Below are 12,166 nucleotides of genomic sequence, written 5' to 3'. Positions count from 1 at the left end.
ATGTATTTTTGTTTTATTTGTAACATTCCATTTTGTTTCTGTCAACAAGAGTTCATAGCTATTTTTTCAGGCAAATGATCTAGTTTAGAGATCAGTGTCAATCATCATCAACTGTTTTTAGCTTTTCTCTCTTTTTCTTCTTTACTCAAATGATTACTCCATATCATCATTTTTGTTTGGTTATTGTTCTTTATAAAATGTTTGTTTTTCCTAAAAGAACAAGCTAAAGGGAAGTTGCTTTAAAAATTATTAAATTTATTGTTATTTCCATTGTTGTTATTGTGAGACATTGCCTTGAAAGTATTGAAGTTTTTTGGTGCTTGGTATTATGGTACTTCTTGAACTGGAGATGTAATGAAATATTGAAGGAAGAAGATTCTTGTTGTGATGTATAGTAATTATAGTAATTGTTACAAATTCTGCAAAATGGAGTTCAGAAAACATGATTAGACAATAATATATAATGTGCATTCATGAGTTTTTTTATGAGTTTTTGTTATCACATTTTATTGCATAATCATCACCACCACTTAATGTATATTCATAAATATACATTACATATATATTACATGCGTCCTGCTCTTGTATCAAAGACAGTTTAGTAGTAAATAATTTTTAAGTAATACTGTCACATTTTTTTAAAGAACTTCACATAATGATTGCACCCCACTTTTTTGCAAAAGCAATTTAGGCATAAAATCTGTGCTCATTATGTGGGTGAAATATGGTAATTAAGCTCCTTGCTTTTTCTTATATTAAATATTTACTTTCAGAGGAGATTGGTCTTAGAAAATAAATGTAATTGTTTTTTAATTTTCCACTTTTATCCATATAGCTTTTAAGAATAGAGACTTAAAAAATTTGGGGTGCTTTTTATATGCATCCTTTTATATATGAGAATGATATTCATGTTTTCACAAAAGTACAGAAACTGTATGAAGAATTTGTCTTTCTTTTGGTAAGTAATGCAACTTTATTTTAAGTATTTATATTTTTTATGGTGCTGGGAATTGAACTCAGGGCCTCACACACAGTAGGCAAGTACTCTACCACTGAGCTCTATCTTCAGTCCCCTACATACTACTTGATATCTTGCATTTTAGTATTCTTTTACTCTTTTGGATACTGTCTCTATTAAAATGTTCACTGACCTTATTATGGATGAGATTTAGAATTTTGTGACCATTACATTTTATATTCTGTCAGTTGCCTATGTGTTTCCTATGTAGTTTTTTTTTTTTTTTTTTTCTCTCTCTCTCTTTTCTTTCTGTACTGGGTAGTGAATCCAGGGCATGGTACCATTGAGATAGATCCCTTTTTATATTTATTTTGAGATAGGGTCTCATTAAGTTACTGAGGCTGGCCTTGAACTTGTGATCCTACTGCCTCAGCTTCCTGAATTGCTGGGATTTTACATGTGTGTCTCCTTGCCCAGACCTATGTAATTTCTTAACAGGTTCTATTTGTCTTCTCATTGATTTACTGAAATTCTTTTTCTTCTTCTTCTTTTTTTTTTTTTTTAATGTTAGTCTCTTGTTTTATCTATAATACCAGTATTTTGTGTTTTTTGCAAATATTTTTTGCCATCCTATCCTGTACCTTTTAACTTTGTGGTATTTTCATTGTTTAGAACTTCTTATATAGTCAATACTCATGGATCTTTCCTTATTGCTTTTTAAGTTTCAAGGTGGATTTTCATCTAATGTTAATCCAGAGAAAGGGAAATTTTCTGAAGCAAAACAGGTCATAGTGTTTGCTAGGGTTTTTTGTTTGAAATTTAGGTGCTTAAAGTCATAGACTTCCATCTTGTAATTTAGGCATATAACTTTTCCTTTAACTGCTCGTGGTTGAATATGAACTTCTTGAATGCTTTAGAGAAAATTCTTTGTCCATTGTAATATAATGCAGGAATACTCAATGAAATATGGGAACTATGTAGCAGAGAGAAGAAAAATGATCTTTAAAATTTTTATTTACTTATTAATTTATTTATTGGTACTAGGGATTGAACCTGGAGTATGCTACCATTAAGCTACATCCCTGGCCCTTTTAATTTTTTGTTTAAATTTTTTTATTTTAAGACTGGGTCTCCCTGTGTTACTATGAGACTGGCTAGGAACTTGGGATCCTCCTGCCTTAGTTAGGATTATAGGCATGTGCCACCTTGCCCAGCAGAAAAAAAGCATTTGTAATGCAGATGTTCCTTGAGTTACATTGGGTTACCTCCTATATAAATCATTTTAAGTTAGAAATGTGGCACATTGAAAATGCAATGAATATACCACAGCTTCCAAACATTGCAGTTTAGCAACATTATATTGTGGAGTATGGATTGTTTATCCTCATGATTGCATGGCTGTCTGGGAGCCATGATTCATTATGCTGCCTAGCAGTGATAAAGAGTATTGTACAGTGCATTACTACCCTGGGGAATGATCAAAATTCAGAATTGAAGGGTGATTCTTACTAAATGCCTATGACTTTTTTACCATTCTGAAGTGGAAAATTGTAAATGAAACCCTCATAAGTCAGAGCTGGTCTGTACTCCTAATATCTAGGTAACAGCAATGTTCTGATAGTTTATCTTTGTTCCTTTTATTAAAAAAATAAGAGAAAATTTTTGAGATTTTACTTGCTAAAGATATTGCTCCAAAATGCTTATTAAATTGTGTAATTACTTTTTAGAGTGCTTAATTAATCTAAATATGGGTAAATCTCTTTTCTCTGAACACTGAGGCCTACATTTTGTCACTTGGTATAAACTGTCTTTGTGGCAAGATCTTTCAGCTGACTTGTTACCCTGAACGTGATGTCACTTATTCTGATGTACTGATTGCAGCATGTCTTAAGAAAATGTTGGGTGTGTATCATTGTACGTGACAGAACATTATGGCATATTAACCCCCCACCACCACTGGTGCCCCCAGTTTGTTTAGTATTTTATTTTTATTAGTCTAGTCCTGGGTCATTTTCATTTTTTATTTTATGCCAAAGTATATCCTCATAATGTAGTAAAGCATATTCAAGTTATAACCATTTGGATTTTATAAGTTATTTGACATTGTGGTTCTTTTATGTTTTAGAAAGTATTTCTTACAGGTATGATATATGTTATAGGTACTTTAAAAATTTAATTATTTTAAAATCTATTTTGTGTGGTATGTTTTATAATTAAAGATCTAATGATAGGATGTTAGGTATGGGAAAAGTGTTACAGGTTTTTTAATGTTCTTTTTTATGTTCCTATTTTTTCCTTTATATATCAAGAGGTATTAGGATATATATTGTTAAACACATATTGCAGATAAGTTAACTAAGCCTCAGAGATTGTTTCTCTAAACTTATAAAGCAAAAAAGTATAGATCTTTTGGTCTCTTCTGAAACGCTGAATAGGGAAAATTTCCACTGATTGAGATCCATACCTTTGTAACATTCAAAATAATTGTAAACACATTTTACATTTTTCCTTTCAATATGATTTGTGTAGATTACAAGTGTTATTCAGAGGTTTATTTTAATTACACAGTGATAGGAACATATTTTCTGTATTTACTCATTTGAAAACAATGTGTCAAATAAAGGGCTTTATTTGAATATGTTTCTTATTTTACGTGTTTACCCATGTGAAAAAAATCTTTTTTTCCCATACTTGTATTTATGGAAGAAAGGTTTTAAGATGTACTTGGTCGTTGATTAAAATGGATTAGAATGTATAAAAAGTACTAGAACTTGGTCTAGAGCTTAGTAAACTGAACTATTTCTCCGTGGGGCCAAGAAATATGAAAGAAGTGGAAGGTGAAAGGGGCAAGTGAAGAACTTTATAAAGGTAACAATGTAGTGTGGGTCATTTTTCAGGGGTGGAGAAACTAAAGAAAAAATTCTCATTCACTTACTGGTTGTTCTTTGAACTGGACAATACTGGTATTTGGGGTTCAGGAATATCCTGAAGTAGAGTTCAGAAATCATTCATAAGGTTGTTTGTAAGTGATCTAAAACTCTGTGTAAATATTTGCCATTTGCTTTGTATATTCTTTAAAAGTGAAACTGAAATTTTGCTTTCTTTTAAACAATGAACTGCTGTGATTTGCCCTGGATTTTGCTGAATAAAGTTAATAAATTTGATAGTCCCTTGGAGCCTTTATTATTTTGGTAATTGTTTATCTTATGTGGGTAAAGATTTTATCAGTTTTAAAGAATTTGTTTTAAAGAAACATAGATTCCCCACGGGGGGAGTGTGGAGGGTGGGCATATTGGGTAGCCCATTGAGAAACTTGGATGACTATGTATTTGGTTTGTATATACCATGTTGGTGGGAAAGTATTTAAATTTTCTTTTTTTTTTTTTTTTTTTAGTTGTAGATGAACACACCTTTTATTTTATTTATTTATTTTTATGTGGTGCTGAGGATCAAACCCAGTGCCTCACATGTACTAGGCAAGCACTGTAACACTGAGCCACAAACCCAGTCCTGGGAAAATATTTTTATAAAATGGTTTTACTGGGTTTCAATATCATTCTTATAAACCACTTTTTTTTTTTTTTAAAGAATTTTTCCTTATTTCTCCTCTCTCTTTTGTAATTTTATAAACACAAGTTTAAAAAATTAACCCTATTCAGTCATAACTGGTTTTCTTTTTCTTTTTCCTGTTTTAGGTTGTTATGGAGTTGATGGAGAGAGTGACTCTATTATGAGTTCAGCTTCTGAAAACTCCACTGAACCTTGGTTTTGTGATGCCTGTAAATGTGGTGTTTCTCCCAGCTGTGAACTGTGTCCTAATCAGGATGGGATTTTCAAGGAGACAGATGCTGGAAGGTTGATGTCTTAATTATGTTGGGTTCATATGCCTGCTTTATAACATGTCTGATTTGTATTTTTCTCTTCTTTTATTCATGATTTCCTGAATTTCACACTTCATTTGATTGCTTCTTTGCATCCTCTTTGAGTAGAATAAATGGCCATCAGGCTACAGATGGAGGGGAGGAAGAAAGACCATTTTGGGGTATTTGATGTATTGGTCTTTGTATCATCCCATTTATTTATTTATTTATTTATTTATTTATTTGGTGCTGGAGATTGAACCCAGGGGCATTTTACCACTGAGCTATATCTCCAGTCCTTTTTCCTGAGTTGCTGAGGATCTCTTGCTAAACTGCCCAGACTAGCCTTGAATTTGGTGATCCTCCTGCCTCAGTCTCCATAGTTGTTGGGATTATAGGTGTGCTCCATGGCACCCGACTTCCCATTTAATTTCATTAATGACCTTATGAAGAGACAAGTAGTAGAGTTTCCCAAATTATAGGGATAGTACTTGAGGCCTTATTAGCTCAAGGTCATAAGCTGGTGAATAGTCAGACTTGAGCTCAGATATGTCTCACTGCAGAATATACTATGCAGTGACTTAAAAGGGGAAAATTTAATGTAAAGAATTGTTAAACTATGATAAAAGAGTAAGTGTAAGATTAAAAGAACGCTAAAGAAACCCTGTGGGGCAGGGGTTGTGACTCAGTGGTAAAGTGCTTGCTTCACACGAATGAGTTACTGAGTTTGATCCTCAGTACCACATAAAAATAGATAAATAAAATAAAGGTATTATGTCCATCTATGACTTAAAAAAAATATATATATGTATATATATATGTGTGTGTGTGTGTATATATACACACACACACACACACACACACACACACACACACATCTAGAATACTCTGTGGATGGATGGAAGAGATTATCTAAGGATTAAATTTGAAAAATGATAAAATTGGAAAAATAAGATCAGACTTTTTTTGGAGAAACTGTAGTGATAGTCTCCTGGATGCCAGAAAAATTTCCTCCTTTGCCTGTTGGTTTTCAGTTCTCGGCAAGTGTGTGGCTAGGTGCAAGTTGCAGGGGGAGCTGCACTGTTTGAAAACCTGGGTCATATGGTATCTGTTAGGAGAACCACAGAAGAGTGATCTCCATGTTGGGTCAGGGCTGTGGGACTGAGGAGTGGTTGGGGCAAAGCAGATGTGTTATACCTATTCCTGCTGAGAAGCTGCTTCCTCCCATACTCTCTACCTTTTGAGTTATGGTCACTACCATTGAACTCTCTATAAAAGAGAACCAGAGCAGGTATCGAAGTATGAATTTGAAACTGAAAGGAAGTAACTTGATATCTGGCACATTTAGTCTCTTACGCTTTTTTCTCTTCAGCCACACTCAAGATTATTATCACGTTTGTGCAGTTGTCATCAAAATAGTGTTGACATCATTTGTGTTTTTTTCCCCCAGGAGGTTGTCATTTGTGTCATGTGACTTAAATATGAGACTAATTCTCAACCTTTTGTGTTTTGTAGATCACATTTTTCTTCCTTCCCTTCCCCCACAATATGAGAGGGGGTGCTTAAGTTTTTATATTTTTGTCAAATAAGTTATATTTCAATATTTTTATTAAATATGGTTAATATTTTAACAATAAAACAGTATATAAAAATTGTCACTAAAACATTGAAAAGGGTATTACACATTTTGTCCTAATAAAGGATAGACTTCAATAAATTATACCTTAATAAAAAATATTTTTCTCATTTTAACACTAATTGGTGGGCAGATCCCTGAGAAATGTTGTCATGTAAGATTCCTGGGATAGCCTAGGATCTACCATGGGATCTTGGGAAACCCTATGTATTAATGTCTGGAAAAAAATGATAAAAAATCTTACTGTCCTTCATCACATCCAAAATTAAAAGATAAATGTTTGACATTGACATGAATTTGTGGTCTGTGTCAGAGAAATGGGCATGATTTTATGTTTGGTCTGACTTTGGCCTAGATTTGGGGACTTAAGTAAGCATTGAAACTATATGCTTTTAAATTGGAGTACCTATATTTGGATTCTGATTTTTTTTTTTTAAACTAACTGTGGTATTAGGCAAGTTCTTTAACCTTTTTAGCCTCAGTTTCCTAAACCCTGTTGTAAGGATTAAATGAGATGATTTATGTAAAACAACAGTTTCTGGAGCATAAGTGGTCAATAAATGTCTTCTTACTCCTCCTACTCTTGCTGCTGCCTGCTCTTAGTGCTTCCTTGTTAGCAGTATTACTCCACTTTTTTAAGGTAATTAGCTACTGCATAAATTGTTTCTGGTTACTCTTCTACTCCTGAGAATTGAAAGTTTGGCAACAAATTGTGAAAAATTAAGGCAGCTTTGGAAAATACAGACCTGCTTCTTGGGGAAGAGAATTTGTGTTATTATGTACTTTTTTTCTTGTTAACAGTTTAAAAGTTTTATTGAAGAGCTGCCTTTTCATGCTTTCATAATCCACAAAATTTATAAAGTCCCTTCTGATGTGGAAAAGGGAAACCTCTTCAGCCATTGAGATTTATGAGAAATATTTGTATTAGCTGTTGTGAATATTACATGTTTAAACACCTACCTTGATTTGCAGCCTGGCAAAAATTCTTGTATATATATTATTTGAACACTTTGTATTGATGTCTATATTCACATATAAGCTACAGTGGAAATTGTAGTCCTTTATGTATTTTGTATGATGTAATATCAATTTGATGCAGAACATAAAAAGCCAGGAAATTGAACATACCTTTTGATCTTCTACCTTTAAATGGAAAGCAGGAGCAAAGAAGAGTAATGTGTAGAAAGAATGAAAAAGGCTTTGGAATTGACTTCTATTACATGGCCTTAATAAGACCTTTTCCTTCTCTGTTCTTGTTGGGAGCCATAAGTTCTGCATACAAAATGATGTGATATAATGTGAGAAAACCATCAGAACATTCTAGTTATTAAATTTTTATTTCATTTTCTAGGGAGAGCATTTTACCCCTTCTTAAATGATCTTATATTATTGATTTTCAGAAATATTAGACATACTTCCCTTCTTTAAGTCTTTTGTTAGTTGTCTTCTCATCTATTATGAAATGAAAATACCACTCTGAGCCCCATTCCTTGATTTTTAAAATAATTGTTGTGGTGCAGAAGACAGTATTGAATTCTTTAGGTCTTAATTCTATTACTTACTAACCTTGTTATATTTTGAAATCATTTAATTCTTTTGAATCCAGTTTTTTTTTTTTATTAAACCTTTATTTTTGCTTACTTAGTTTTATGTGGTGCTGGGGATTGAACTCGTTGCCTTACGCTAGGCAAGTGCTCTACCATTGAGCTATAACCCTAGCCCCTTGAACCCAGTTTTTGATATGCAAAATGAGATCAGTCTGCTAGTCATAGGAAACTTTTTTTTTTGTGCGCACACATGCATGTGTGTATGTGTGTGTGTGTGTGTGTGTGTGTAACTAGTGTTCTCTGAGAGAAGACAACAAGCCAGACACTGTGCTGCAAGAATCACATGCATGTTTATAATTTTCAAACTGCTTATGGACTGCTCTGTGCCTGATAGACACTTACTAATTGATTATTGAATGAAGGAATGAAAATAACACACTGGAAATGAATTTATTTTATATACTAAAAAGATACTACATATAAAAAGTATTTAAAAATCATTTGATTAATATAGTTTATGGTCAGAAATGAATCTTTTGAGAAACATTTCTACTTAGTCTGACTTATTAAAATATATGCGTTTAAAGGATCTAGTAATGGTTTGTTTAGAATGACAATTTTTATTATTTTTTGGTGATTCATGTGGTGCTTATTTTCTGCTCTTTTCACTAATCAACATCTGTCATCGTAGCTCCAAGCAAAGGAATGGTAAAGTAACAAGAAAGATTTTTATGTTTTGATTTTATTTGTTTTAATTGCAAAGTATATGCTGCTAAACACACGAATAAACAGTACTTACTGATATTAAGAAGAACTAAAATTGTCTTAGTGATTTTTCACTGACTTTGATATGTACTTTAATAAGGACTCAAGTTGGTATCCTCACATGAGTGGTTGAGTGAAATGGTACACTTTTATGCCAATCACACTGAAATGGCAGTGTAAAATCTGTAGTACTTGTGTGACTTGTTCTAAAACATTTTAAGGTCAGTATGAAGCAGGCAGCCAGCTGTTGAGTTTATCAAAGATAAACTCCTACAGAGTACAGCAACATTTAATGCATCAGCGGAGCATGAAAAAACTGTACAAATTAAATTGAGAAAGCAGCTGCTTGTTGAAGATGTGTATCTTCATATTGAACTCCACAGGGTGCATTTGGGAGGTTGGATTAAAATCAAGAAAATCTCAAAGCCTTGATTTTTTTTCCTAATAAAATAATATTTTTAAAGATTTGTAATTATTTTTCTCAGTGTATCTATAGAATGATTCTTAGTCCTTAAAACTCATAGTGTACCACACAACCAGACCATGTAGTATTCACAGACTCTCAAAGTATGGTAAAGCAGAATTTGTTAATATAATCACAAGGTTAGTAGAGATTTGCCATCTCATTTGTACCCTTTTTCTTACAGAACTGATATAGATATAGATATGCTACCTAAATTTCAAAGATGTTGATTCAACATTTTGTTTGGCAAAACGAAGCAAATGAAGGATACTTAATATATTAAAAATGCTTCAGGGTAGTTTAAAAAATGAAATCAGAACCAACTCTGATTTTTTTCATTGTATTGAAACAACATTTTTTTAAATGCTACAGCATCATTAAAAATACACAATGGGGCATATACATTTTAGTACAAAAATATGTAACGGGGCATATACATTTTAGTATATAGGTGGTATAGTGAACTGATGAGCTGAGTGAAAATGTGACTTCCTTATGTTGTTATAATTTTGTTCTGTACCTTGTTCTAATAGTGAACTTTAACCTGGCAAGAAAGTCACATTGTAAACCAAAACTGTTTCAAAGAGTGTCCTTAAGGATTACCCAAGATCATTTGGAAAAGAGTAATATTAGAGAGCAATTTCATCTAATTACTTCAGAAGAGCTTCACAGTTCTTCAATTAGTATCTTTAATTCTTAAATTAGGATCCTTAATTCTCCAAATGCTTATAGTAATGAATGTGAATATCTTTCCATACATATGAAAGCCATGTTTTGTTTCATTTGAATGCTAGTTTTATGCAAATATTTAAGATAAGTGCAAAGTACAGTGAATTTTAAGTGAAAGGTAATTATAGTTGTTAAATCTAACTTTTGGCTGAGCTGCTGGAAAAGTAGTGCTTATTGCAGTAATTTTTTTGTTGTTCCCCAACCGCTATTATTCTGTAGATGTTCTTTATTCTTCAGTTATGCGTCTGAAATTAAGATTTTTAACATCTGATCACAGATTTCTTTTCAGTAGTATTTTAAGATGGCACATATTTTATATGTTTTTTTCCATGTGAGAATTTCATGAAAGGATTTGATAGCAAAATCATATTTTCTCTCCTTATAGATGGGTTCACATTGTTTGTGCTCTGTATGTTCCTGGGGTAGCCTTTGGAGATATTGACAAATTACGGCCAGTAACACTAACAGAAATGAACTATTCTAAATATGGTGCCAAGGTAAGAAAAAATATTTTGATTATCTAAATGAGAAGATTTTTACTTGTTAGTTTCCATGGTTTTTTATTTATGTTATTGCTGACTTCAAAAGTGCCTATTAGCAGTCATGCTACATGATGAGCCCTTAACTGCAAATCATTTATTATTGATAGTACTTTCCCACCAAAACTAATAATGTATTAATTCTTCCATGTATTGTTAACTTAGAATAACCTGTGTGATAAAATGATAACTGATACTACTACTGTTTCACTGGCACATGACATACTTCCTAGTTCACAGACCACAGTGTTTATAATCAGTTGGATCAAATGTAATCTTAATTTCTGACTACTTTTGAAGTGAAATTTATCAAAATTATGTAAAAGAAATAAGCACCCTTTTTAATTTAGGTTTCAAGAATTTATTTTATCTTTATTACCTCATAACCTTCTGCTTAGTATAACTCTCAGCCTTGATAGTTTATAAAATGACTTTTGTTAATCAGACTCTAGGATTAAGATCAAAGTGCCTACAGATGGAGTCTGGTGAGGGCTTGTTCTCTGCTTCAGAGATGGTGTCTTGTTGCTGCCTCCTTCTATGGCAGAAAGGGGCATTCATGTGGGCTTCTCAGAAGTCTCCACCTTTTATACTACATTGGATATTGGGTTTCTACATATGAATTTTGAGGGGACACCAACCTTCAGATCATAGCAGGACTTATGAATTGTTAAATTTTGGAAATAGTGAAAATTCAGAAATTTGACAGTTTCTGATATTATATCTGGAATATCCTCCTTGGGCTGTAACCCTTCTTGCAGTCTCTACTCCCTTTATTCTGTCTCCATTCCTATCCCAGTATTTTTGTTCTTCAGTTTAGGTAATTGGGATAGTTCAAAAACTATCCCAGAATTAAACCACCAAACCCTGAATTCACTTCTATGGGTGTCAGTATAAAATTACTGTCACTTCTATGGGTGACAGTATAAAATTATTGTCATGTTACTTCTTTGATGCATTTAAGCTATAGTTCAAAAAACAAAACAACAACAACAAAACAACATTTTGTTCAGATTATCTAGTTAATGAGCATTTCTACACATTGTCTAGTTCACTCAGCTTGCAAGTTGAAGTACTACTTTCTTTTTGATAGCACCCTAGAAAAGACTGGTTTAAGTAATTTTCAATAGTCCCATATTTTACTATAAATATAAATCTAGAAGTGATAAAAAACCCTCAAATTTGAAGATCATTCTTTATTTGACAATACTTCCTATGCCGATTTAACATTTCCAATAAACCTAATCAGTTTGATTCCCTCTCTCTCTCTTTTCTCCTCCTCTTCCTCCTCCTCCTCCTCTTTCTCCTCTCCTCCTCCTTCGTCTTCCCCCCTCCTCCTCCTCCTCCTCCTCCTCCTCCTCCTCCTTCTTCTTCTTCTTCTTCTTCTTCTTCTTCTTCTTCTTCTTCTTCTTCCTTCTTCTTCTTCCTCCTCCTCCTCCTCCTCCTCCTTCTTCTTCTTCCTCCTCCTCTTCCTCCCCCCCCCTCTATCTCTCTCTCTCTCTCTCTCTCTCTCTCTCTCTCTCTCTCTCTCTCTCTCTCGACTTTGGGAACCTCCTGCCTCAGCCTCTTGAGTAACTTGGATTATAGGTGTATGCTACCATACCTGGCAGATCTCTCTCTTTTTATAAGGAAAGAGAACAAATTGTTATGGAGTATTTCAGGGGCCCTTTGG

The 12,166-nt window shown here is 33.1% G+C and overlaps 1 protein-coding gene across 4 annotated transcripts in view; it reads left to right on the top strand.

Moving 5' to 3' along the window:
- The window catches only part of Phf14 (PHD finger protein 14), a 200,000-nt gene that overhangs the window by 31,215 nt on the left and 156,619 nt on the right, over nucleotides 1-12,166 (top strand). For all 4 annotated transcript variants that reach the window (XM_047561586.1, XM_047561584.1, XM_047561585.1 and 1 more), the window contains exons 5-6: nucleotides 4,654-4,813; nucleotides 10,344-10,455. In XM_047561586.1, coding sequence (XP_047417542.1) covers nucleotides 4,654-4,813; nucleotides 10,344-10,455 — 272 coding nt within the window. The remainder of the gene's footprint in view (nucleotides 1-4,653; nucleotides 4,814-10,343; nucleotides 10,456-12,166) is intronic.

This window comes from Sciurus carolinensis, chromosome 8 (assembly GCF_902686445.1).
Source record: "Sciurus carolinensis chromosome 8, mSciCar1.2, whole genome shotgun sequence".
Lineage (NCBI taxonomy): Eukaryota > Metazoa > Chordata > Mammalia > Rodentia > Sciuridae > Sciurus > Sciurus carolinensis.
The sequence above is the reverse complement of the archived record's forward strand: the minus strand, read 5'-3'. Positions and strand labels throughout refer to the sequence as shown.